The sequence below is a fragment of the Rhineura floridana genome, chromosome 4 (genome assembly GCF_030035675.1).
Source record: "Rhineura floridana isolate rRhiFlo1 chromosome 4, rRhiFlo1.hap2, whole genome shotgun sequence".
In the NCBI taxonomy this organism is placed as follows: domain Eukaryota; kingdom Metazoa; phylum Chordata; class Lepidosauria; order Squamata; family Rhineuridae; genus Rhineura; species Rhineura floridana.
In genome coordinates, this window is record NC_084483.1 from 144521497 (window position 1) to 144549106 (window position 27610).

Genomic DNA, 27610 nt, shown 5'->3' on the forward strand with positions numbered 1-27610 from the left:
ATCTTCCAACATTCAGCTTCTTTGAATGTCCACGAGTTCTAGTATTATGAGAGAGGGAGAAGAACTTTTCTCTATCCACTTTCTCAATGCCATGCATAATTTTATACACTTCTATCATGTCTCCTCTGACCCGCCTTTTCTCTAAACTAAAAAGCCCCAAATGCTGCAACCTTTCCTCGTAAGGGAGTCGCTCCATCCCCTTGATCATTCTGGTTGCCCTCTTCTGAACCTTTTCCAACTCTGTAATATCCTTTCTGAGATGAGGCGACCAGAACTGTACACAGTATTCCAAATGCGGCCGCACCATAGATTTATACAACAGCATTATGATATCGGCTGTTTTATTTTCAATACCTTTCCTAATTATTGCTAGCATGGAATTTGCCTTTTTCACAGCTGCCGCACACTGGGTCGACATTTTCATCGTGCTGTCCACCACAACCCCGAGGTCTCTCTCCTGGTCGGTCACCGCCAGTTCAGACCCCATGAGCGTATATGTGAAATTAAGATTTTTTGCTCCAATATGCATAATTTTACACTTGTTTATATTGAATTGCATTTGCCATTTTTCCGCCCATTCACTCAGTTTGGAGAGGTCTTTTTGGAGCTCTTCGCAATCCCTTTTTGTTTTAACAACCCTGAACAATTTAGTGTCGTCAGCAAACTTGGCCACTTCACTGCTCACTCCTAATTCTAGGTCATTAATGAACAAGTTGAAAAGTACATGTCCCAATACCGATCCTTGAGGGACTCCACTTTCTACAGCCCTCCATTGGGAGAACTGTCCGTTTATTCCTACTCTCTGCTTTCTGCTTCTTAACCAATGCCTTATCCACAAGAGGACCTCTCCTCTTATTCCATGACTGCTAAGCTTCCTCAGAAGCCTTTGGTGAGGTACCTTGTCAAACGCTTTTTGAAAGTGTAAGTACACTATGTCCACTGGATCACCTCTATCTATATGCTTGTTGACACTCTCAAAGAATTCTAATAGGTTACTGAGACAGGACTTTCCTTTGCAGAAGCCATGCTGGCTCTGCTTCAGCAAGGCTTGTTCTTCTATGTGCTTAGTTAATCTAGCTTTAATCATACTTTCTACCAGTTTTCCAGGGACAGAAGTTAAGCTAACTGGCCTGTAATTTCCGGGATCCCCTCTGGATCCCTTTTTGAAGATTGGCGTTACATTTGCCACTTTCCAGTCCTCAGGCACGGAGGAGGACCCGAGGGACAAGTTACATATTTTAGTTAGCAGATCAGCAATTTCACCTTTGAGTTCTTTGAGAACTCTCGGGTGGATGCCATCCGGGCCCGGTGATTTGTCAGTTTTTATATTGTCCATTAAGCTTAGAACTTCCTCTCTCGTTACCACTATTTGTCTTAGTTCCTCAGAATCCCTTCCTGCAAATGTTAGTTCAGGTTCAGGGATCTGCCCTATATCTTCCACTGTGAAGACAGATGCAAAGAATTCATTTAGCTTCTCTGCAATCTCCTTATCGTTCTTTAGGACACCTTTGACTCCCTTATCATCCAAGGGTCCAATTGTCTCCCTAGATGGTCTCCTGCTTTGAATGTATTGATAGAATTTTTTGTTGTTGGTTTTTATGTTCTTAGCAATGTGCTCCTCAAATTCTTTTTTAGCATCCCTTATTGTCTTCTTGCATTTCTTTTGCCAGAGTTTGTGTTCTTTTTTATTTTCTTCATTTGGACAAGACTTCCATTTTTTGAAGGAAGACTTTTTGCCTCTAAGAGCTTCCTTGACTTTGCTCGTTAACCATGCTGGCATCTTCTTGGCCCTGGCGGTACCTTTTCTGATCTGCGGTATGCACTCCAGTTGAGCTTCTAATATAGTGTTTTTAAACAACTTCCAAGCATTTTCGAGTGATGTGACCCTCTGGACTTTGTTTTTCAGCTTTCTTTTTACCAATCCCCTCATTTTTGTGAAGTTTCCTCTTTTGAAGTCAAATGTGACCGTGTTGGATTTTCGTGGCAATTGGCCAGTTACATGTATGTTTAATTTAATAGCACTGTGGTCACTGCTCCCAATCGGTTCAACAACACTTACATCTCGCACCAGGTCCCGGTCCCCACTGAGGATTAAGTCCAGGGTTGCCGTCCCTCTGGTCGGTTCCATGACCAACTGATCTAGGGAATAGTCATTTAGAATATCTAGAAACTTTGCTTCTTTGTCATGACTGGAACACATATGCAGCCAGTCTATGTCCGGGTAGTTGAAGTCACCCATTACTACCACATTTCCTAGTTTGGATGCTTCCTCAATTTCATATCTCATCTCAAGGTCTCCCTGAGCATTTTGATCAGGGGGACGATAGATCGTTCCCAGTATTAAGTCCCTCCTGGGGCACGGTATCACCACCCACAACGATTCTGTGGAGGAGTCTGCCTCTTTGGGGGTTTCGAGCTTGCTGGATTCAATGCCTTCTTTCACGTATAGAGCGACTCCGCCACTAATACGTCCTTCCCTGTTCTTCCGATATAGTTTATATCCAGGGATAACCGTATCCCACTGGTTTTCTCCATTCCACCAGGTCTCAGTTATGCTCACTATATCAATGCTCTTCTCTAAGACCAAGCACTCGAGTTCTCCCATCTTGGTTCGGAGGCTCCTAGCATTAGCGTACAGGCACTTGTAAGTAGTGTCTCTCTTCAAGTGTCTTTGGCACTTGTGGTTAAGCCTGTGGTAATTTTGCTCTTCTGAATTTATATCCTGTGCCCCTGCTCTCACAATGCCTACTTCTAGGCCTACCCCTTTTAAAATTTCATCATTTCTTTGGTTTTTATCCCAGGGGGGAGGTTTATTCCAAACTGGACCTTTCTCAGCTCCTGTCGGGTTTCCCCCCTCAGTCAGTTTAAAAGCTGCTCTGCTACCTTTTTAATTTTAAGTGCCAGCAGTCTGGTTCCATTCTGGTTCAAGTGGAGCCCGTCCCTTTTGTACAGGGCCGGCTTGTCCCAAAATGTTCCCCAGTGCCTAACAAATCCGAACCCTTCCACCCGACACCATCGTCTCATCCACGCATTGAGACTGCGAAGCTGGGCCTGTCTGGCTGGTCCTGCGCGTGGAACTGGTAGCATTTCAGAGAAAGCCACCTTGGAGGTCCTGGCTTTCAGCATCCTACCTAGCAACCTAAATTTTGCTTCCAGGACCTCACGGCTGCATTTCCCCATGTCGTTGGTGCCAACGTGCACCACGACCACTGACTCCTCCCCAGCACTGTCTACCAAACTATCTAAACGACGGGCGATATCCGCAACCTTTGCACCAGGCAGGCAAAACACCTTGCGGTCTACACGCCCATCACACACCCCACTGTCTATGTTCCTAATGATCGAATCACCCACTACAAGGATCCCTCCACCCCCTGGAGATATATCCTCGGCACGAGAGGATAGCTGCTCATCCCCCAAGGGTTGTAAATCTGCCAGGCCTATCCGAAGCGTACTTGCTGAGTCAGAAGTCCAGAAGCGAGGTCAGTGGAGGTCTGGGATCAATTGCCAAGGAGGTCAGTCAAAGAGATGCTGCAGGGAAACTAGGTCTACACAAAGCCACGCCTGACGTTGCAGTCAGCAACAAGCTGCAGCCAAGGGGTGCCTTATAAAGAGCAGGATGGACAGCAGGTGTGAGCCCTCAGCATTTGGGCCTTAAGGAGACAGGCCTGCCTCTCTTCTGCCTGACCTTCTGCTGTCTACGTTCTGCAGGTGAGGGGGGAGTATCCTGTTCACTGTCTGTGTCTGGCTGCAGGGCCTCTGCTGTCCCTGGGGTGCTCTGCAGCTGAGGGGCAGAAGGAGCTGGATTCTCAGGAGGCTCCTCCGTGTCTCCTGCTGCTCCTGGGTCTGCTGCTGTTACTCCCGAGTCATCCTCATCTGAGGAGTCCTCTGATGGGGCCATGACAGGCGGTAGTTGTCGGGTCTAAGGTGGGCTTTTCCAGGAGCGGTCAGATCACTGCCTTTTTCAGGGTAGCTGGAACAACTCCCTCCTGCAACAATGCATTGACCACACTCTGGATCCACTCAGTCAACCCCCTACGGCAAGCTTTTATAAGCCAAAAAGGGTAAGGACCGAGAGGACAAATTGCTGGCTGCATCGTCACAAGCACCTTGTCCATGTCATCAGGCTGCATCAACTGAAACCGATCCCAAGAAGTTGCAGAGATGTCGCACTGGACGCCTCACTAGGGTCTACACTAGATGTTTATAGGGCATCAAGATTGCTATGGAGGCAAGAAACTTTACCCTTAAAATGCCTTGCAAACAATTCACAGCAGGCCTCCATAGGGTCTAAAACTCCATTTCCTGATGTCAACAGACCCCTGACAATACGGAAAAGCTCCACTGGATGGCTACTTGAGGATGCATTGGTGGCACAGAAGTGGGCCTTCTCCACTGCCCTCACTGCCACACAGTAGGCACAGTTATGTTGTTTTACTTGTGCCCGATCAGCCTCATAGCATGTCTTTCATTGTTATCATTATTTGATTTATATCCCACCCAAACTTCCCAGTTTGCCCAGGGTGGCAAACAAAAGCACTAAAAACACTTTAAAACGTCATAAAAACAGACTTTAAAACACATTAAAATAAAACACATTTAAAAACATTTTTTTAAAAAAGCTTTAAAAACATGTTTAAAAAAAAAAAGTTTAAAAACGTATTAAAAAGCAATTCCAACACAGATGCAGACTGGGATAAGGTCTCAATTTAAAAGGCTTGTTGAAAGAGGAAAGTCTTCAGTAGGTGCTGAAAAGATAACAGAGATGGCTCCTATCTAATATTTAAGGGAAGGGAATTTCAAAGGGTAGACGCCACTACATAAAAGGTCCGTTTCCTATGTTGTGTGGAACAGACCTCCTGGTAAGGTGGTATCTGTTTGTGTTTTGGGTGAGACTCTGTTTTGTCCAGTTTTGTGGCTGGGAGTCCAGAGTCTGTGAGTTCAAATCCACGCTGGTGTCTCCTGGGTGTCAAGAGCCAGCTAAAGATCACCCCCACAGTGAGTGGCTCAGGGGTTACGTGCCCTGCCACCTGTGCAGCTGTGGGCAAGCTGCATCGTCTCAAGGAGCTCAGTTGCCCCCCAGCTGGCAGTTGTGGACAAGGAAGGGGCTGGCTTGTGCAGCTGTGGCAAGCTGAGCAGCCCTAGCCAGCTGGGGGAGACTAGACTCAGAGGGAGGCAATGGTAAACCCCCTCTGAATACTGCTTACCATGAAATCCCTATTCATAGGGTCACCATAAGTCAGGATCAACTTGAAGGCAGTCCATTTCCATCACTTGTTTTCTCCCCTGGGCTCCTTTGATAAATAAATAAATAATCTCATCACAAGGCAAATGCACTCATCATTTTGCTGCACAAACCGTAGACATCTTTCTTCCACGATGTAGTTCTGTTGTTGGAATACTGAATTTTCCCCCAATTTTGGGTGCTCTGGCTTGGATTATTCAGAGGTGACCTTCAGTGATTGGAATGTCTCTTCCACACACAGAAGGCCTTTTTCTTTCTTAGCTCGAGATTTGTGCATGAGAAAAGAGAACTGAAATCTAGATGCATGTGTTAGTTTGTGCAAGGTGTTGTGCAATATCTTGCACAAGGTCTTAAATGGCATCGCTTTTAAATTGTTTTTTAAAAATGTATTTTTAAATTTGTATATTTGTATATTTGTTTTTAATGTTTTTAATTGTTGTAAACCGCCCAGAGAGCTTCGGCTATGGGGCGGTATACAAATGTAATAAATCATCATTATCATCATCATCATCTCAAGATACATACTAACACAAGACATTGTGTGAGATGCTGCATAATTTCTTGCACAATGTTACACAAAGTATTCCGCCAGCTCTTGCACAACACATCATGGAGTACTGCTACTGCTAAAATCTGTAGCATGGTGACTAACAGACTGTCCCTACTGTGGACCCAGCCTCTGCCAGGAAATTGTTAGATGATCTTAGGCAAATCACTCTCTCACACCTCAGTTCCAACTGCAGTATAAGATAATAATTCTGACTTGCAGGGTTGTTGTAAGGATTATAGCTAGATAATGTGAAAACTTGTAAGTGCTATACAAATATAAAGTATTATTAGAATTCCATTAGTGCATCTCTTGATCCAGCCACTTATATTTTGTACCTGGAAAACATATATTTGTATTGTTACAGCCATAAAGAATGTGATTGCATTAACTGCCAGGAGCATCTATTGAATACTGTTTGTGATGTCACAAACAATTATTTATTATATTCTATCTTGCCTTTCCTCCAAGGAGCTCAAAGCTGTGTACATGGCCCTCCCACATCCCACATTTTGTCTTCACATCAATCACGTGGGCTAGGCTGAGAGATAGTTAATTGGCCCAAGGTTACCCAATGAGCGTCTCTAATTTCCCAGGTCTAAAATCAGCACTCTATCCCAGTCTTCAGCAACCTGGTGCCTATCAGATGTTTTAGACTACAACTCACATCAGCCCGAGCCAAAGGAGTAAAACAAATCTGGAGGGAACCAGATTGCCAAAAGCTCTCTAACCACTACACCACACTGGCTCCCATAATGACAGAAGAATCTGTACGCCATGCTATTCTGTCAGCTTTAATTTTGTAATTGTCTTTTTTTTTTAAATTAAAAGTTGCCTCAGTGCCTCTGCTTTATTCTCCCCGCTCTGCTAGTGCTGCAACCCCATCAAGGTCACCCAAGTGCTGGTTTACCAAAAGTTCCAAAAGGAGCAACTCTGCCTCCCCCACAGCACAGTTCCACCATTTCACTAGCCCTCCTTTGACATGCTTTCTTAATCCCGCCTCCCTGTGTGCTCTCTTGTGCACAGACAGCATCGGACTGCTCATCCAGCACAGTTTTTAAGACTATAAACTGCAGCATTACGTCAGCTCGCTGCAAGGCTGCTATACTTCCATTGTGAAGGGATAGTGGGATAGCATGCTACTGGCGCTGGATCAGACCTACCATGATTATTGTGCCCAGAATAAAATCCAGAGTTATTGTTTGAAACTATCTGAAAAGCTCCTGGGAGTGCATTCACTGATGAAAGACTTACAATACTGCACAAAGTTATCATCTATATTTAAGCTTAGATTTGAACTGTCATGGCTCCTCCCAAAATATTCTGGAAACTGTAGGAGGTAAAATGCTGACCCATTTTCCTTTGTAGCACAACAAGCCATGCTAGAAAATAAAATCCAAGCCCAGTTAAGCAGGGCTTGAAGTGACCGTGGATCAGCCTATGGAGACCTCTGTAACCAACTGATCTCAGCAGATAAGCAGAGCTTGAAATCAGCACTGCAGCTGATTGGCAGGAACGTCAAGCCCTACTTGACTAGGCCTGGATTTTCCTTTCTTAGAGTGATGCCAGGTGATTGACAGGCCAAAATGACCTGCAAAGGGGATGGAAACCCAGGATCCAGCCTGTCAACCAGATCCAATTCCCTACCCCTGTTCTAGGATATATAAAAAAAATTTCAGTGCAAACCGAATTTTTTTCTGATGCAAATCAGTCTATGCAAGTTACCCTAGTGTGCATAGGAAAATTTTCTGAGAACCCTCATCACTGAATACTATATAAATGATCTTTTAACAACTTTCTTAGATTTCAGTTATATTACAATACTTCTCTTTGCCTAGCAAACTGCTGTTGAGATGTTGTTGGTTTATGATTTAATAGTGCTTCAAATGTACATACTTAATGAATTGCATCTATGTTTCAACAAAACGTCCCTTGCTATTATTCTAAAAAATAGCCATTTGATATTTTATGAAGACAGATCAGTTTGTTCCTGTTGCTATAATGTGTGTTGTATATCTGCCAAAATAATGAAAATGTGCCAGAATGACTTAAACAGACCACAAACTTCAAAAAGTGAGTTGTTTTAATGGAGGAGAAAGTTCCAAGAATTATTATGCTGTCTTAACTGTGGGGAGAACAAAAAGGACTATCAAAAATGGAACATAAATGTCATGGCTACATCCAAGTGGAGTTTAATTCCCCATGTAACAAAAAGAAGTTACTTTTTTGTAACAGGTCTATACACTACATCAAGTGAGCAAGAAGAAAACAAGTTACCACCCCCAAGTAAGAAAAAAGAGAATACAGAACTGAAGAACCAAAATGATTTGTGAAGAAGCATTGTGAAACTTGCATGGTCTTCTCTACAGATATGAGTTTGGGGGGAAATGACAGATTCCTGCTTTCACACTGGGCCTTTATAAAATCTTAAATCACAAGATGTGGAATAAAAAATGTGAATACAAACAGTTGTTGCCATGCTAGTCCTCTGAAACAAGAGTCTCCTTCTGAATCTTATTTACTATCTCTCATCGAAATCTTGATCACATGCAAGCTGTAAGGAGTTGTCCTAGCTGACGTCTTTAACTTCTTACAGGCATTCAAAATACCAGCAGATGTTTGTTCTCAGTAAAGATCTGATAGCCCTTAAATTATATTTCAACCCAGGGTACCACAGGAGATTCTGTAGTGCAAACATTAAAGACATGCATAAGCAGTGTGAGTTTACTCATGGTTCTCACTGACAGTTTGCAAATTTCCAGTTTCCAGGGCCTTCAATTGCACTTCTATGCACACTTACTGGGGAGCAGTAAACGAGCAGAAATCTCAATCATTTTCCTGAATAAACATGGAAAGGGTTGAACTGGTGTACTATGTTTAGTCTGCGATTCTGCTGCTCTTACTCTTCTGCACTGTAAGTAAGGGTTATTCCAGGGCAATCTGCATTTTTGGAGACTTGTACCAGCCTAGCATGGAGACGCCAAACTGGGAATTTGATGTGCTCCCATGCACAGGAAGTCTAATGCTACAGGATATCTACCAGTCACAGCAGAGCAAGGCCAAAGCAGCAGACGAGTGCCAGCTTGCTGACATTCGAATCTACCATGTACTTGATTCATCACGCTTCTGTTATAATGGTGTCTCTTCCTAATTGACAGTTTTATCACCAAACCCAGACTCATAATTACAACAGCACAGAAATCCCACAAAAAAAGGGATTTACCGGAACGCACAGGTAATGGAAATCTACAAATGGCATATTGTAAGATTTCATTGCACCTGCCTGGAAGTGCTTAGGATGGATTGTACCAACCACTAAAACAGCAGAATATCACAAAATATTACATTGCACTTCTGTCACAGAAGATATGGACCATGCGTGTTGGGATACCATGTGGGAATGGTAAAAGTAATCTGAAAAGGTAATTCTGGACAGTTTCCAATTTACCAGCATCTAACCAAACCCACACCAATGTCCAAAAGGCATGTGATAGAAAAGACTTTCCTATGAAGATCTTATGTAGCTGGGACTATGTAGCTAAATGGAGTTTCTGTGCCACAAAGGCCACATTTTCATGTAATGGTAAGCCAAGAACCTTGGCTGAATAAAACGTATTGTGCACAATCCCTTCCTTGGTGCAAGCAGGTAAATAGACTAGGAAAGGGATAGCTTAGTGTTATATCTGAACCCAGGATCAATGTTTGTTTTGCCTTAACAAGCGGGGATTGCTGCTAGCCATCCTTAAATCATGGTTTGTTGTTGGCTTATTTATTTTATCTTGTTCTTAATAAGGTGAAACTCACAATCCAGGAAACTATTCCCTATCTGGTTTGTTTACCCAGTAGTGCCAGGGGAGTAGTAAAGTAGGGGATATATACACCAGCACACAGCTCATGCACAATGTGGCTTATTAAGTCAAGGTCCTTGGCCTACCGTTATGTGCAAAATACAGCCAAAGGGTCCTTCCAAAGGGACCTTTTCCCTTTGGCAGTCACTCAAAGGCAGCTGCCTATCAATGAAACAGCTACTTCAAAAAGGCGGGGGTGGTTCTCAACAGATGGAAGAGGTTGGCTGCTTAGCAGTTTTTTCCCCCCAGTAAGGATGCATCAAATCAGGCTGCACGTTTGTTACCAACATTGCTAAACTAACATTTCAGCTTCAATAACATTCCTTGGTGTTTTCTTAAATTTTTATCCCTTTCCCACATTGCCCCGTTTTTATTAATTTTACATTTTACACAACTTTATTTCATATCACTTGAAGAATTTGCCAAACCAGTTTTAATCTTAAGAAGCCAAACACAAATGTCATATTTTATATAGCTGAGTGTTATTGGCTACATTCTCCAAAAGCCAATAAAAAGTTTAATTAGGAATATTCATCTTATCCTTGCCAATAGTGCAGTGTTGATAACATGATTAAAACCGTCCTCAACTGCTTTTAATGAAATCACACTTACCATGACATTTACAGAGTGCCTTTAACACACACATTAAAAGTTTATTTTTGTTTGTTCTTTCAAAGCCAATCTTAACCTGAAATGTAATGTTAGTTTTATTAATGCATTCTAAATGTGAGTGTCCTATCAACCCAGCCTTAAACACAACTAGTTGAAATCAATCCCTGTTAATCACAACCTACAGCTACAATCCAGTGTACAATTCCTTGGAAGGAAGTCCCATGAAAACACTGTGGCACTGATCAAATCTGGAGCTCACTGTGGCTATTTTTAAAATACAAATGTCCAGAGATCCAATCATGGATCTTCCATCTAATGTGTAGCTAGGTCCCAAGTGTAAACCTACTATCTACAGGGACATTCTCAGGGGGTGGTCTAGGGTTTTGAGCCCCACATCTTTTGTTCCAGGCTCCAGATCTTCTGCCCCCTCCCCCTTTTCTATTTTAATTTGCTTACAGGGTGGTTGGACATCTTCAGTGTGCAGGGCCAGTGAGATCCCACTCCCCTACCATCTTAAATTTGCCCAGAAGCACTCTATTCATTTATTTAGATTTATGCCATGGATGTCTGCCCAGAGTCCTTTAAGTACCTTGCTCTATGCCCCTGACTACCTATCTGGAAACTGTCTAGGAAATCCGCTACAGCCCTCCGAATACATTATCTTTTGTCCATGCTTTTTAAATATATTGATATTCATGAATTTGTTGTATTTTTAAAAATTAGTGAAGTAGACTGAGAGGACAGATACATATGACTGTGAAGGATGAAAAGGAAAAGTTATGGGAACAGAATTCTGTGAACAATTGTGACAATTATTGCCATTCGTAAAATGTTAACCACAAAAAAACCTTCACGCACTGATCTCAGTGAGCAGCTGAAAGCAAACTGCTCCAGCGGCTTTAATTCCCCCCTCCAACTCCTCCTTCTGCGAAAAAAAACTTATATCGATTTTTCCCCACCAGTGATTGGGGGGGGGGAGACTGAAAGGAGGTGGAATCTCCAGCTGTTTTTCTTTTAAAAATAAGCTCTTTTTAAAATACAAAGAGGCCATAAAGAATTGAGGATCAGAAATCAGGAATATTTCACTCATCCAAATATATGTTTGCAAGCAGATCCTATGCATGTTAACTCAGAAGCAAGTCCAACAGTTTTACAGCACAATCCTACGCAGAAGTGAGTTCCACTCAGTTTAATGGAGCTTAATCAAAGTAGCATGTATCAGGAATAAGCCCAATGGAATAAAACGAGACTTACTTCTGAATTCACATGCAAAGCATTGCACAGTTATGCCCAAATAAGCAGGCACACGATTCTTGCCTCCTTTGCAAGCATCCGAGCTTATAACGTTTATAAGGGACACAAACGTTAGGCTGCGATACAGTACACACTTTACCTGGGAGTAAATCCCATTCAACCCAATGGAGCTTACTTTTGAGTGGACATGTATTTGACTGCACTGCTAGTCAATGAGACTAAGGCTGCAATCCTAATCCCACTTACTTGGGAGAACGCGCCATTAGATTAAATTACTTCAGAGTAGACATGGCTAGGATTGCGCTGTTACTTCTTAGCAAGTAGCAACCGATCCCATACATACTCGGAAAAGGAACTTCCTCTAAGTTCAATGGGGCAAATTCTTATGGCACTTACTTGAGACTAAACCCCACCGAACACAGTGAGAAATACTCCCGAGTAATGATGCCGAGGATCGGGCTACCAAGATTACCCCACAGCCTCTCGGGAGGTCCCAGGCGAATGCCGCCCTCCTTCGCTGCTTCACTAGCCTAGGCAACGAGCCTCCTCTAGCGTCAAGCGGCTAGAGAACTGCAGCGTTGGGCTTGAGGAGAGCCAATCAGATCGGCTGGAGGTTGCGAGCCAGATTGGACCAGAGCAGCCTCGGCTGCTGTGGCGGGCGACAGAAACCGCCACGCCGCCGCCGCTCTCCCGCCGCTCTCAGCCCGCCTCCCTCGCGACGAGCTACCTGTGGAAGTAGTGGCCGCAGAACATGCCGCCCAGGAGCCTGCAGCCGAGGGGCGCCAAGCGCGGCGGCTTGCGCAGCGCCAGCAGAAGCGCGGGCACCAGGAACGAGGGCAGCTCTTGGAAGAACCAGGCGCATCGGGCGGGCAAGTGGGCGCGGCGCTTCGGCGTCGTCTTATCAGCGGCGTCCCTCTCCTCCTCCGCCTGCTGGTCCTCGTGCTTCCCGTAGCGGCAGGGCGTGTGGCCATTCAGCCACAGATGCAGCAGCCCCAAGGCCACCAGCAAGGAGCTGAGAGCCGCCACCAGGCTCGGCGAGCATTGCATGCTCCTCGCGAGGGGGCGCTCAGTGGCGATGGAGGTGGCGGCGGCGGCGGGGCAGCCCCGCCATTAATAGAGCCGCCCGCCGCCGCCGCCCCCTCCTCCCTGCTTCCCAAGGAGGGGGGTGGGTGGCTTGGTGGAGCTGAGGCGAGAGGAGGGGCCAGCGAGCCCGCACCGGCATGGCCATGGCCTTCTCCGCGCCCTCTTCCTCTTTCCTTGCTGGCTTGGAGAACTAGAGGCCATCTCTTTGGCAGACCCACAAAGCCACAGGATGCGTTCCACGCCTCTCTCGTTTACAACCTGATCCTAAAAGCACACAGCAGTGCCTCCTGGCTCCTAACAGATGTGGTCTACAAAGTGCCACCAGGTGCTTTGTTCTGACCTTTGGGAATTTGTCAGGCTGATCCTACATGTGCTTATTTAAGACTGGGGTCAGCAGGGCTGTCCCAAGGCATTTTGCGCCTGAGGCAAAGAGCAAACTGGTCCACTGTCAGCCATGGCCATTCCATGAACAGAAGTTGACCAGATTAGCAGTTGAACCCTACCTCAATACTGGCAGTGGGTCAGTGTACTCGATCTGCCCCTGAAGGCAGCAGCCTGGTTTAGAGGACTCAGGACACATTGCACAGACACCTTTGCCCCCCAGCATTTCACTGCTACTCTCCCCCACCCCCAGCATCAGCCACTTGAGGCCAGACTCAGCCTAGTATTAGGGTAGGGGTGGGGAACCTGTGGCCCTCTAGGTGTTACTTGACTTCAGCTCCCATTAGCCCCAGCCAGCATGTCAAATGGTCAGAGATGTTGGGAGATGTAGCCCGACAACATCTGGAGGGCTATACAGGATCCCCACCCCTATTTTTTTAAAAGTCTCCTGAGCTATTTAGGAGTATATAACCCACTGGACTTTGCAGCCTTATGGACTCCAAGGCACAAACTTTCCTCGGGTCCCTTGCACTCTCCTTACCTTCTGGATCCCTGTTATGGGATGGGTCACTTAGCAGCAGTATCAGGTGAGAGGATACGGCAGCACCAGGAACTGAACAGCATCCTCTGCCACACTTGAGGCCATCAGGCTAGCTTAAAGGATGCAGCACACAGCTCTGTTCTTCCACCTGATGTGATTCACAATGGTAGGGTGGCATGGACACTGTAGATGTCTGCCAAAGTGGCATTCCCCACCCAACTCTCTCCCCACAAGTACTGGTGCTGAGTTTACCCTTTACAGACAAATGTCTGGATCCTCAATTGGGAACAAGAGCTAGGAGGGGGAATTGTTTGGTATTTTAAAAATATAAACAAATAGGAACTAAGTTTTGTGGTCCTATTTCTTAGCAGAGATATGAAAATGCAAGCAGCAGAGTGAGATAAAACCGGTCCACACCTTCCCTAGGCACAAATAACAACAGAGACAACCTTCTTAGGTAAAAGATAAAGAATATTTACTCATGACCTTTCATATGTTCAGAAACATAGGCTTTAGCTTAGATGAAAGAAAAAGTAGAAGTCTTAGTCCATCTTAGTCTTTAGTAGTGATGCTCTCAGAAGAGAGCACCTGCCATGCGGCCTCTCCCAGAGACAAAAAAAAAAAAGGATCAGCAATGGAGATCATTCAAAATCTCCAGGACAAAGAAGGAGGAAGCCAGGGAACTAATCCCACCCATTAGGAAGTTACATCATGGTAAACAGGTACATGGAATATTTCCCCAAATATCCCTTAAAGTGAACATGCAAGTTTGTTTATTCTAACACTCCTCTTCAAACGAGCATGCACGAATCTTACAGGCCCATCTTGACACGAAGTCTCTGGAAACAGTCTCTTGGCAATGGCTTTGTCAAGATGTCAGCTGTCATCTCTCTAGTTGGACAGTAGTTCATCTTGATGAATCCTTTCTCTGTCAACTCACGTACAATATGGTATTTTATAGCTATATGTTTAGTACGTGGAGTGATTCTTTCAGTCTGAGAAAGTCTAATACAACTTTGGTTGTCTTCCATCATCTGGATTGGTCTTTGCACTCTTATTCCAAAATCCTTTAGTAATCTGTTAGGCCAAATAGCTTCTTTGCATGCTTCTGCAGCAGCTATATATTCAGATTCTGTGGAAGAAAATGCTATTATGTCTTGCTTGTGGCTAGCCCAGGAGATAGGTCCATCTCCATAGGTAAACAGAAAGCCACTAGTTGACTTGGAGTCTGAGCTATCTCCAGCCCAGTCAGCATCAGTGTAGCACACAAGCTTTGGATCACTATTAGCTGGCAATCTCAGCTTAAAGTCCATAGTCCCTTTCAAGTATCTAGCTACCCTTTTGACAGCAATCCAGTCCTTTTGTGTGGGTGTGCTAGTATTCCTACATAGTATCCCTACTGCACTTGCTATGTCAGGTCTGGTGTTTGTGGTTAAGTACAGAAGCTTCCCTATTGCTGTTCTGTACTTGTTATTATTTGGTAAAGGTTCACCTACATCATTGTCTTTAAGAAAGTCTGTTGCCATGGGTGTTGCTACAGGATAGGCATCCTTGAGTTTTAGAGTCTCTAAAAGATCAACAATCTTTTGTTTTTGGTTGAGTAGGTAGGAGCCATCTACTTCCCTTTCAATCTGGATGCCTAGGTAGTAAGTTGCAGTGCCTAACTCTTTGATTTCAACTTCTTTGTTTAAATGATGTACAACTTCTGTGTAGACTTGATCTCTTTGAGTCGCCATGATCAAGTCATCAACATAAATCAGAATATATGTCAATGTCCATCTTTGCTTCTGGTGTACAGGCATTGGTTTACCTCACCTTGCTTGAAGCCTTGCTCCTTGAGCATTTTATCCAGTTTCTCATTCCAGGCTCTTGCAGCTTGCTTGAGTCCATACAAGCCCTTTTTAAGTTTGCATACAAGATGTGCTTGCTTCTGGTTCACGAAGCCTGGAGGTTGTTGCATGTACAACTCTTCTGTTATTTCTCCATGCAGAAAGGCAGTCTTGACATTGAGGTGTCTGACGTACATCTGTTTGGAGGCTGCCACACTTAGTAGCATTCTTATTGTGCTGTGTCGGACAACAGGAGCAAAAGTAGCATAATGGTCCTCTCCATATTTCTGCAGGAAACCTTTGGCAACTATTCTTGCCTTGTAGCGTTCAATTTCTCCTGCATCTTGCTTCACCTTGAATACCCATCGGCATCCTATGGCTTTCTTGCCTGGTGGAAGTTCTGTCAGGGTCCAAGTCTTATTCTTGTGCAGTGCATCCATCTCCTCCTGAGTGGCTTTTCTCCACTGAGTGGCCTTGGATGCTGGCATCTGCTTGATCTCCTCCCCAGTCAATGGTTCTCTGGGTAGCACCGACTTTGCGAGGTAGGACAGGTGTAGAGGTGGTACACCTTTGTTGGTTCGCGATGAGGATCTGGGAGTGTCCTGTTCAGAGCGGGATTCACGAGGCTGAGATGCAGGTGCAATCAAATCTTGTTTTATTAAAGTAATGGATACATCAAAAGCAGTGCGCTTCATAGAAATCTCTAAGCTAGCTCACTAGAAGTCCCTAACTGCACTCTAGACATGCTCTGCAACACGTGTAGAAAGCTGACTCAGCAATGTAACCCAGAGAGCTGCAGTCTTAAGTAGGGAAAGTTTTAGATTGTAATCTCTGACTCCTTCTCAAGTCCTGCCTCTGTCCTGTCCGCTTCTCGTGGCGGGGTGACAGGGTGTGCGCTTCCAACAGCTCGTCTGAAAGAACCGTCTCCTTAGCAACCGGGTCGAGGTCAGGGGGCGGTGACGCACTCAGGGCATCTCGAGAACCGCTTGGTAAAGGGGGAGTCAACGCCCCCTCTGTGACATCTTCCAACGGCTCCTCCAACCTGTCTGGGGGCAGCGCGCTCTCCACTTCCGAGACTGCACCATCCGTGGGAATTGGCCCGGAGTCAAACTCACTCCCCCTCCCAAGGTCTTGCTCAGACTCAACAATTCCTTGGTCTTCCGCGCCCTCTGACAGCTGGGAAACCTGGAATTCATGTCTCCCCCCTCCCTGACCCTCGTGGGGCAGCAGAGGCTCAACAGGGAGCTTGTTCTGGGATGTGGTCTGGCTCTGCAGCATCTTCCAGTCCAGTCATCTCATCATTCTCATCTGCATCTGTACCCCTCTCAGACTCATCATCACTTTCTGCAATCTCTGCCTCTTCCTCTTGCTTAAGGCTTGGGTCAGGTTGTGCAGATATCTATGGTGTCACTGGTATTTCATATGTGGGTACTGGCATATCTATGAGAGATTGGACGTGGTGTCCTTGCTCATCTGAGAAATCTAGCACAGTCCCTCTTTTGTCAGCTTTGCTTTGTTCATCGAAGTAGACAACGTGTCTTGTGCTGACTTCACCTGTCTTTAGGTTCATCATTCTGTAGCCTTTGCTACCAGGAGCATAGCCCATTAAAATAGTCTGCTCTGTTCTAGCATCTAGCTTCTGCCTCTTTTGTTTTGCTATATAGGCAAAAGCAATGCTTCCAAACACTCTGATATGTGCCAGGTTTGGAATCCTGCCATGCAACAATTGGAATGGGGTGTGTGTGGTGCCCTTGGTTGGCAATCTGTTCTGGATATACGTTGCAGCCACGATCGCGTCACCCCACAGTCTTTTGGGTAGATCAGCGTCAGCAAGCATGCATTTTGTCATTTCCAGAAGAGATCTAAGTCTCCTTTCAGAAATCCCATTCTGCTCTGGAGTATGACTGACAGTCTTCCTGTGCAAAATGCCTTGTTCCTCCAGGAAACTTTGTGTTTGGTGCGATATAAACTCACCACCATTGTCACTTTGTAGAGCTTTCGGCTTCCTTTCAAATTTTGTGGACACCGTGGAGATGTATTTCTTCAGCATCTCATGCGTTTGACTCTTGTCCTTCAATAAGTCACACAGGACCTTGAAAAATCATCCACAAAAATTAGAACATATCTATTCTTCCCAAGTGAGGGTACATTAAATGGTCCACAGAGGTCACTGTGTATGAGATCTAGCACCTTGGTGCTTCTCTTTTCAGTTCTTGGTGGAAATGAGGGCCAAACACCCTTTTCCTCAATGCAATTTATGCACCTGCTTGCTTTATCATGGTACTCTTGGTTTACCTTGATACCTGTGGCAAGGTTCTGCTTTTGTAGCTGTAGGATCGCCTTTGGATCGCGATGTCCCAGTCGCCTGTGCCAAAGTTCTAGGCTGGTCTCATCCTTGTCCACCATGGCTGTGTTTGCTTGTTCAGCTGTAAGACTCAGTTCATGAACACCATCATTTTCATAAGCTAGTGCAAGCAAAGTATCATCTTTGGTCACTGTACAGTTTCCATCCTGGAAATGTATTGCAAATCCCTTTTTATCTAAAGCTGAAACGCTGAGCATATTGCAACTCAATTCAGGAACAAATAAAACATGATCTGCCACATTTACTATGGTTTCATTAGATATCTTGCATTTTAGAGCAATAGATTCAGATCCATTAATATTCATATATTGACCATTGGCAGTCTGGATTATTCCTTTAGTATCACTGTTTATTTCATCAAACAAATCTTCATTATAACAACTGTGGTTTGTACATCTACTGTCTAAAATCCAATTGTTTGATTTTTGCTTCTAATCATTTGTCACAAGACCTTTATGCGTTAAAAGAAAATTGCTTCCTCTCTGATGTCCCTGCTTATCCTTTCTTTGTTCCCTTTGTTTGAAACTTGGAGAGCTACCATTGGCTGTTGAACTTTTGGGTGAGTCACAGTCCCTAGCCAGGTGACTGTGCCTCCCACATGAAAAACAACATTGTGATTGGTTCTTGGGAGGTGTTTTTCCCTTCCCTTTATCCTTCCTTCTAGCCGTGTAATTTGAGCCATTATCATTTGAATCTCTTTGAACAACACATTCATCTCAACTTTGCAAGAGCTTCTTCAAACTGAATCTCATGATTGTGGTTTAAAAGAGAAATAAAAGGTTCAAATTTCTCTCCCAACGTTCCCATAAGGAAACCCAACTTCTGTTGGTGATTAAAATCAAGCCCAGTTAATTTCAATTTGTTGAAAATAAGTAATAAGGAAGTGATATGCCTTTCACAGTCTTTCCTTTTCTCTAGTCTTAACTTCATTATCCTGTGAATCAACATTGTCTGGGATCTAAAGCTTTGAAAACCAAAAGCTGTTTGGAGTTTGTCTAGCATTTCCTTGGCAGTTTTACACTCTGTTACATAGAACAGTTGATCATCCTTAAGCGCATCAAAAATTATAGCCTTAGCAAAAGCATCCTTGTCTTCCCAAATGCTTATTTCTTCAGGATCTTCCTGTGGTCTAGGTTTTTCAATGCAGCAAAGGGCCTTTTCTGCAGCCAAAATAATCTTAATTCCACTTTTCCACTGTTCAAAGTTAAAAGCAGTCAGCTCTGGCATCCTGGCAAAAACTTTATTGCTATGCTGATACATTCTTCCTGGTCTTGAGAAGAGCTTTAGTTTGCTAAACAACTCAAGGAAGTCACAGCAGCAAAAATAGTCTCTTTTAAAACTAATGCCTGATGTAGGGCAAAGGGGGAAACAAAATATGCCAAAATACTCAAAATAAAACCTGAAAAATCTAGTTTAATTCTCAACTATTTCTGGGCCCATAAACTGTTTGGTATTTTAAAAATATAAACTGAAATAGGAACTAAGTTTTGTGGTCCTATTTCTTAGCAGAGATATGAAAATGCAAGCAGCAGAGTGAGATAAAACCGGTCCACACCTTCCCTAGGCACAAATAACAACAGAGACAACCTTCTTAGGTAAAAGATAAAGAATATTTACTCACGACCTTTCATATGTTCAGAAACATAGGCTTTAGCTTAGATGAAAGAAAAAGTAGAAGTCTCAGTCCATCTTAGTCTTTAGTAGTGATGCTCTCAGAAGAGAGCATCTGCCATGCAGCCTCTCTCAGAAACAAAAAAAAAAAAAGATCAGCAATGGAGATCATTCAAAATCTCCAGGACAAAGGAGAAGGAAGCCAGGTAAATAATCCCACCCATTAGGAAGTTACATCATGGTAAACAGGTACATGGGATATTTCCCCAAATATCCCTTAAAGTGAACATGCAAGTTTGTGAATTGCATAAGTAAAGTGTGATGGGGAGAGGACAGAACAACCAGCCTCCCCTGCTGCATCTCTGTTCAAAACTGGCCCTTCCCAAAAGCTGTTTTTCTTTAATAGAAGCCACTATCAGGGTTGTGACATGCATTTGTATATCATGTGTAGTTCCAAACAGCCTATACACATTACAGTCAATCAGAGATTGTTTGGGTCCATATTCCACCATCCATTCGATTCAGCATTGTTTTTACTGTCATAAGAGCATATGAAGAGCCCTGTTGGATTGGACGAAAGGCCCATCTACATCTACTTCAGTATTCTGTTCCCACATTTGTTTGTTTACAGTTATTCAATAAAGTAATCTCTTGTCTCCACTTTTTGCCTCAGTTCCTCAGATTTTCTTCCTGAAAATGTCAGCTCACGCACAGGTCTCCTACATATTCTGCTGTGAAGACAAATGGAAAGAATTCATTCTGTTTCTCTGTAGTTGTCTTATCCTTCATTAGCCGGCAGTGGCTTGCAAGGGAGGCAGAGGCAGTGACATCCTCCTAGCGGTGGTGCTATCAGGGCGTCTGAGTCATGGAGTCAGAGTCGGTAGAAATGTTCCAACTCCGGCTTCAAAATAAAAACTTTTCTTGTTCAGAAATTTTAATAAAATAAATATATTTTATGTTCTATCAATCTCGCCTGATAATTCACGTGGTGGTGCTGAAATGCCTTGTGCTGCCATTTTACTACAGTAAATTTGTTATTACTAGTTAATATACATTTGCTATTTATGAAGGAGTCGAGTTGGACAGTAGAAAAATAGAGGAGTCAGAGTCGAAGGTTTGGCGTACCGACTCCACAGCCTTGGGTGCTATGCTGATGGGGTGGGGTGGGTGGGGTGGGGGTGACAGTAGTGGTGAAGCTGGGGGAGCTCCAGGTTAGTGATGATGGCCCCATAGGTATATATGCACCTGCGTGTGGAACTCTCCTAACTTCACTACCCCATCCTATCCCTGGCCTGACCACAGCGCTGCCACTCCTAGGAGAGTGCCACTGCCTCCACACATGCCTTCAAGAGCCACCAGAGGCCTTAGTGCTTCCTGTGTAATCCAGTGGCCCAACCACCTCCCTAGGCATACTTAGATGAAGTGAACTACCTTGACCCATTTCAATCGGGATTCTGACCCAGACATGGGACAGAAATAGCCCTGGTGGACGACATGAGAAGAGCACTAGATAGAGGGGAGCATACCCTCCTTGTTCTTCTGGACCTTTCGGCGGCCTTCGATGCTGTCGACCACGATATCTTGTTAGATCGCCTTGAGACTCTGGGGATTGGAGGCACCATTCTATGGTGGTTCCGCTCCTTCCTCTCTGGGAGATACCAGAGAGTGGTATTGAGAGAAGAGGTCTCAGAGCCTTGGCCTCTTACATGTGGGATACCACAGGGCTCTATCCTCTCCCCGACATTATTTAATGTCTGTGTAAGGCCACTGGGAGATATCAGGAGATTTGGACTGCAATTCCATCAATACGCAGATGATACCCAGATTTTCCTCTCATTTAAGTCCCCCCCACCGGTGGCAATAGAAAGGCTATCTAATTGTCTGGAGGCTGTGAGGGATTGGATGAGCAGGAGTAAACTTAGACTGAATCCCGATAAAACTGAGGTTCTGTTGGTGGGTGATAAAGAGAAGCTGGGGATTACGAATTTGGTGCTTAATGGGATACAACTGCCCCTAAGAGACCACGTCCGGAGTTTGGGGGTCATTCTTGACTCCCAGCTATCCATGGAGGCACAGGTAGCAGCTGTTAGTCGGGTGGCGCTTTACCAATTTCACCTTATTCGTAGGATAGCCATTTTCCTGTTTCTGATGTATTTGTGAGGCAAAGATGCTTCCCCCATTTACCAGTGGGAATAAAATGGCCAACAGTTGGTTTATGGGTGAAAACAGGCCACAACCTTAATTGATGAAAGCAAGTAAGTGGGGTTGGCATGGCAGTAGAGCAAGGATCTGGTTCCATTCTCGAAGCCCATGCTGAGGGAATGATGAGTCAGCCCAACAAGCAGTTGGGAAACATCCTTGGGAGTTGGCCAGTGTTAAACCCAGATGAGGCATTCACCCATCCACCTGTGATCCCGCCAGCCAAGCAGTGGAGGGTGGTTGCAGGTTGGATGACGTGTGGCCCCTCCTGAGCTAGGGACATGGCCAGCAAGAACCCCACTAGACCCCTTATGGGAGTCCCCCTTATGTTTGATCCTGCCCAATGTCATTTCTGCTACAAGGGAGGGGAGTGGCACTTCCTGACCTGCTGTCAACCCCACTCAACTGCTGTAACCAAGAAACTAGGCTACTGGTGACATTGCCAAGCCAGGTATCATGCTCTGCCAAGAGATGAACTCCATCTGTGTGGTAGAAGTTGGGGCAATCATGCTTGATTAGCAGGTGGCAGACCACAAGGCCACCTCTCGACCAGTTTCACTATGGCTTTGCTGACACGGCAGTGGGCCACTTCTGCTCAATTTAGTTGCTTCGCATTTCCCCACTGCCGTCTCTGGAGCTAAGCAGAGAAAGCCACCATCACAGATGGGTATTTTTCTGCCAAGCATGCAAGAGTGGGTTTCGTAGCCAGCAACAAGTCAATGCCTCTCAGCACACAGAGGTCATTCTCCCCCAGGTGTATTAGAAGTAGGTTGTGGGGGCCCAGGCGACGGATCTGTTGATCCAAGAAGGGGTGACGCTCTCCACACCTCATGCCTGGGTTTGAAGACTGTCACATGCCCCCATTGAAGAGACACAGGCGAGACATTGCTCTTGCTTGCCACCACAAGCTCACCCACACTCAGGGCCCCATAGAATGCCAAGTTGAATGTGGCCCTGAATAGCACTGCCTCGTACTTGGACCAGCAAACTGAGCATAGCTGCCGCACTATACATGGGATGTCATCGGAGATGGGGTGACAGATGTCTTTTCTGGGTGGGTACCACCTCTTCCATCTCTCAATAGCTCTGCATGCTGTAAAGGAGTTGCAAGGGTCTGGAAAACCCTGTGCCTTGGAGAAGGAGACAGCAGCTAGGTGGGATGCATGAAGAAAGAGGCTGGTGTTAGGCAGGCCAAGGCCTTTTAAAGACCTGGGCCTGCCCTACCCTTCTGAGGCTCTCATGGAGTTCCCCCTCCCATGATTTCCAGGGGCTGTGCAGCATCACACAAAGATGCCCCACACAGAGGGTGCAAAGCTGTTCTTGACTAATTTTATTTTGTTGGTCTGAATGTTTTAAGCCAACTGCTCTTCAAAACCCCCCTTGCCTTTTTGCATCCCTTGATGTCTACTTGCACCATGCACTGTCAAGCATGGGTTTGTCAGAGTATCAGAGAACAGAAGACTAACCATTCCCATTCCTTTTATACAAATGGAAGCCAGCAGAGCCTTATGGTAAGGGCAGGGATTAGGAACAGTAAAATCAAGGGGCAGTTATCTCTTTCCCCCAGCCCAAAAGGTACAAAGAGTTGTTTTCTTTTACAAATTTCAAGGTTCTCCATGCTTGTTAAGACACTTGCAATGTGCCTGGGTGATCCCTCCCTCACATGCTAGGGATTTTGTGTCATAAATTGGCATATTAAAGAAACAGGGAGGAGAATGCATGCAGCTGCTACAGTGGCACAATATGTTACCATATGCTACAGCAAACATTACATCTGCTGCAGCAAATCCTAGTTCCCTCATGTGTATACCTGTACTCTGCAATATACACATTTCTCACATGGGTTTTACATGTTGTTGTTATGTGCCTTCAAGTCGATTGCAACTTATGGCGACCCTATGAATCAGCAACCTCCAGTAGCATCTGTCATGAGCCACCCTGTTCAGATCTTGTAAGGTCAGGTCTGTGGCTTCCTTTATGGAATCAATCCATCTCTTGTTTGGCCTTCCTCTTTTTCTACTCCCTTCTGTTTTTCCCAGCATTATTGTCTTTTCTAGTGAAGGTTTTACATGAACATGTCAAAAATGAAATGTGTGGTCCTACCAGGACTTCTTAGTCCCAAGCTCTTCCTGCTATAATCCACTCTCGTCATTTAAAAGAGGAGACCTTTTTTTTATTAAGGAGATAAGTCTAGGCATGCGAGAGCAGTATTCTACTGACATTATAAATAAGGTGCTGAACCTTTCACTTGAGGCAACTAATACACACCATGCAAGTTTGGGACATAAAGAATTCCAAAAAGAGGGCTTTCCTTGTAGAGTAATATTGTTTATTCCAGCTAAGCTCTGTAAAACTGGCAAAACAGAAATTCTCTTTCTGAAGGCTATGCTTTCAGTAGAGAAGTTCTGAACTGATAAACTGGCCCCTTTAGATAAACTCATTTTCTGTAAGACCCAGAAATATGTTCAGTTTTGGTTATGGAAGGTGCAAGGAATATGCGGACTAAGGCTGCAGTCCAGTACATATCTACTCAAAATTAAGCTCCATTGGGTTCAGTGGAACTTACTCCCAGGTAAGTGTGTATTGGATTGTCACTAAGGGATCAGCTCAATGGACCTACACTAAAACCATGTAAGCAACTTTTGGCATAATATCAAAAAATTAGTGGCTTATGATAATTTAAGTATAGCACCTATCCTTGAACATGCCAATGGCTCAACAAACTACATGCCCACACACTCACTGAGTTTTGAGCTCTTAGTAGCAAACAAAGCACACAAACACTTTATTTTAAATGCTGTTCATTTGGTTGTCTCCATTGGCTTTGAAGCTGTGGTGAATTTTGAAAGTTTGGAAATACTACTTTTTGTAGTATTTGAATTATGTGGTTTATTTTATTGTAATTATTTACGATAGTAATGAATCCTTGTTTTAAGGGAGTAGAAGCAAATTGTTCCATTGGCACTGATGAAGGTGCCAACTGTAAAACTGGAGCACGAAGAGACCTAGTGATGGTGGTCGTTTGCTCATCAGGACTTGGCGTCCATGGCAGGCATGTCCCACAGAGTCACATTCTGTCCATGTTCCTGTTCCATGTGCATATGAGGCCACTGGGGGTGGGTGGGAATTAATGTAAATGATTTGTGGACTTCCCATAGGTATCTGGTTGGCCATCATGAAAGCAGGATGCTAGGCTAGATGGATCTTTGGAGTGATCCAGCAAGGCTTACATTTGGACTGAGGTGTAAGAATATGGAAATGGCACCTGGTTGTCTCTGATCCCTTTTTATTTGACTGTATTGTCTGTGTTTATTCAGTAGCCATAGTTGGGAACTGAATTCAGACAGGTTGGCAGTGGCTCGGGTGTGGGGAATCTTTGGCCCTTCAGATGTTGCTGAACTACAAATCCCATCAGTCCGAGCAAGCATGACCAATGGCTAAGGATGATGGGAGTTGTAGTTCAGCAATATCGGGAGGATCAAAGGTTCCCCACACCTGATGTAGCCAAATACAGATTGTCAAAAGAGAAGCTGTGAATCATAGCAATAGTGAAAATTATGATTTAGGAAACATTAACAATGCTACTGAATCCTGTAAGAGTCACATAGAAAGGGGTCAAGTGGGGACAGAGTTAATACTTCCTGACAGTGACACCAAATGCAGCTGAAAGGATTTGAAAGACAAGTCTATTTGTTCTGCTACTGGAATTTTGCTTCCCACTGCACTTTTTTTTAATTAGTGTAATGGTTTTATGTCTGCTTCAGCTCCATTACCAGATTGGCATGCATTTTCTAAGGGAACACAGCATACCTTCTAGTCTTCCTGCATTCTAAAAATTTTGAATGGAATAGCTGACTTTACAAGCTTCCAATTTATTTGCTCCAGGCAATGTAACAAGCCATGCAGGAATTGTACATGTATAATGTAATCTTAGGTACAGACAGAGTTCTGTCTGGCAACTGGAGAAAAAAGATATAATTATCCTTTGGGCAAAAAAAGGTATGTACTGTACACTTACTTCAACCAGGGACAAGATAACACTATTTAGTACAATTAAGGGTGCCTCCCAACCATCAAAATTTTGCAGGGATTCAAGGGCGTACCGGAACTTTAGGTTGGTGCAATTAAAATGGGTTAAACCCTAGTGCAACAAATCCCCTGTAAAAAAAGTATTTGACTTTTTGCAGTTTTGAAAGTAATGGGGATAGGCATTGAAATGTGTGGTATGAATGAATAACTAATGGGAAGATGTATAAACACTCCACAAGCAAATTGGGATGAAACCAGGATGAATGCTCATTCTTAAATCTGTCTGCAGACAAATCAGAATGAATGTTCAATAAAGACCAGATATAATCCAACCTCTGTGTAAGCTTTGTGCAAGTAAATCAGGATGCTCAACAAACAGATCATCCGAGGGAGTCCTAAGATCAGCTTTCTAAAGAGAAAAGCCACAGAGAGAGATAATATTGTACCTGCATCTATGCTATATTTGCAATTTGTAGATTTTGCAATCAGAAAACTGAGATTCAGAGACTGAAATAAATATGCAAATAAAAACACATCTGTAGACTAGTCAATTTTGCATACTTCTTTTTCTTTTTTAACTTCTTTCTCCCCCCTCCATCATTCTAGTTCCCAACGTGAATTTTAAAGAGTTGGGCACAAGAGGGGAGGGACTGGAGCTGTTGCTTGAAGGGGATTCATCTCCACAATAGTCATTCATTCATTCATTCATTGGCGATCACTCGTGGCCGAGTAAGATTGTTTCCAATAGTAGTGTGGCCTGGAGGGGATGCCCCTCTCCAACAGAGAGGGATCACAGAGAGGGAAGTGGAGAGTGTCAAAGACTGCAGAGATCCTGCCAAGCGATTGTTGGTTGCTCCACTCAAAATATTTACTAGCCTTCCCATTCCTAACACCTATGGTCTGTCTTCATCTTGAAGTGTTTTCAAGTATCTTGCCATATATATATAGAATTTGAAATCCTAGCAGAAGTTTTAAGATTTTGTATGTATTATGTAATTCCACATTCAGAACTACTTGTCATTGCTATAAGGCCTCTCTGTCTCAGCCTCAGGACTCTCCCCAAGTGTACCCCCTTCCTAGCCACACACCCTCTTTCAAGACCACACCCCTCACTGGCCCTACTTCACACCCTCACCGAATGTTTTCCTTGGGTGGAATGTATCCTTGAACATTGATAATGCTTCTTGTGTGGTGAGGAGGCTGACGGAGAGGGGTCTGTGAGTGTGTATAAAAACTAGTCTATGGTACAAAGGTAAAATTTACATTCATTGCTCCACCCACTTTTGCCTCTGGTCCCATTTTCCACTGGCATGTTTTGGAAATCCAGTCAGGTTTGAAAAGAGTTTTATATGCACTGCCTTGACATAGTTGTTGTTGTTATGTGACCTCCAAGAGCATCTGTCATGAACCACCCTATTCAGATTTTGTAAGTTCAAGTCTGTGGCTTCCTTTATGGAATCAATCCATCTCTTGTTTGGCTTTCCTCTTTTTCTACTCCCTTCTGTTTTTCCCAGCATTATTGTATTTTCTAGTGAATCTTGTCTTCTCATGATGTGTCCAAAGTATGATAACCTCAGTTTCATCATTTTAGCTTCTAATGATCATTCTGGTTTAATTTGTTGTAACACCCAATTATTTGTCTTTTTCGCAGTCCATGGTATGCGCAACGCTCTCCTCCAACACCACATTTCAAATGAGTTGATTTTTCTCTTATCCACTTTTTTCACTGTCCAATTTTCACATCCATTCATAGAGATCGGGAATACCATGGTCTGAATGATCCTGACTTTAGTGTTCAGTGATACATCTTTGCATTTGAGGACCTTTTCTAGTTCTCTTATAGCTGCCCTCCCCAGTCCTAGCCTTCTTCTGATTTCTTGACTATTGTCTCCATTTTGGTTAATGACTGTGTCGAGGTATTGATAATCCTTGACAAGTTCAATGTCCTCACTGTCAACTGTAAAGTTACATAAATCTTCTGTCGTCATTACTTTAGTCTTTTTGACGTTCAGCTGTAGTCCTGCTTTTGTGCTTTCCTTTTAATTTTCATCAGCATTCGTTTCAAA

At 44.1% G+C, this 27610-nt stretch overlaps 1 protein-coding gene across 1 annotated transcript in view; it reads right to left on the reverse strand.

The window, feature by feature from the left end:
• The window catches only part of SRD5A2 (steroid 5 alpha-reductase 2), a 52083-nt gene extending 39445 nt beyond the window's left edge, over positions 1-12638 (reverse strand). The window contains exon 1 of the mRNA XM_061626406.1: positions 12234-12638. Coding sequence (XP_061482390.1) covers positions 12234-12553 — 320 coding nt within the window. The 5' untranslated portion in view covers positions 12554-12638. The remainder of the gene's footprint in view (positions 1-12233) is intronic.
• Between the last annotated feature and the right edge of the window lie 14972 nt (positions 12639-27610).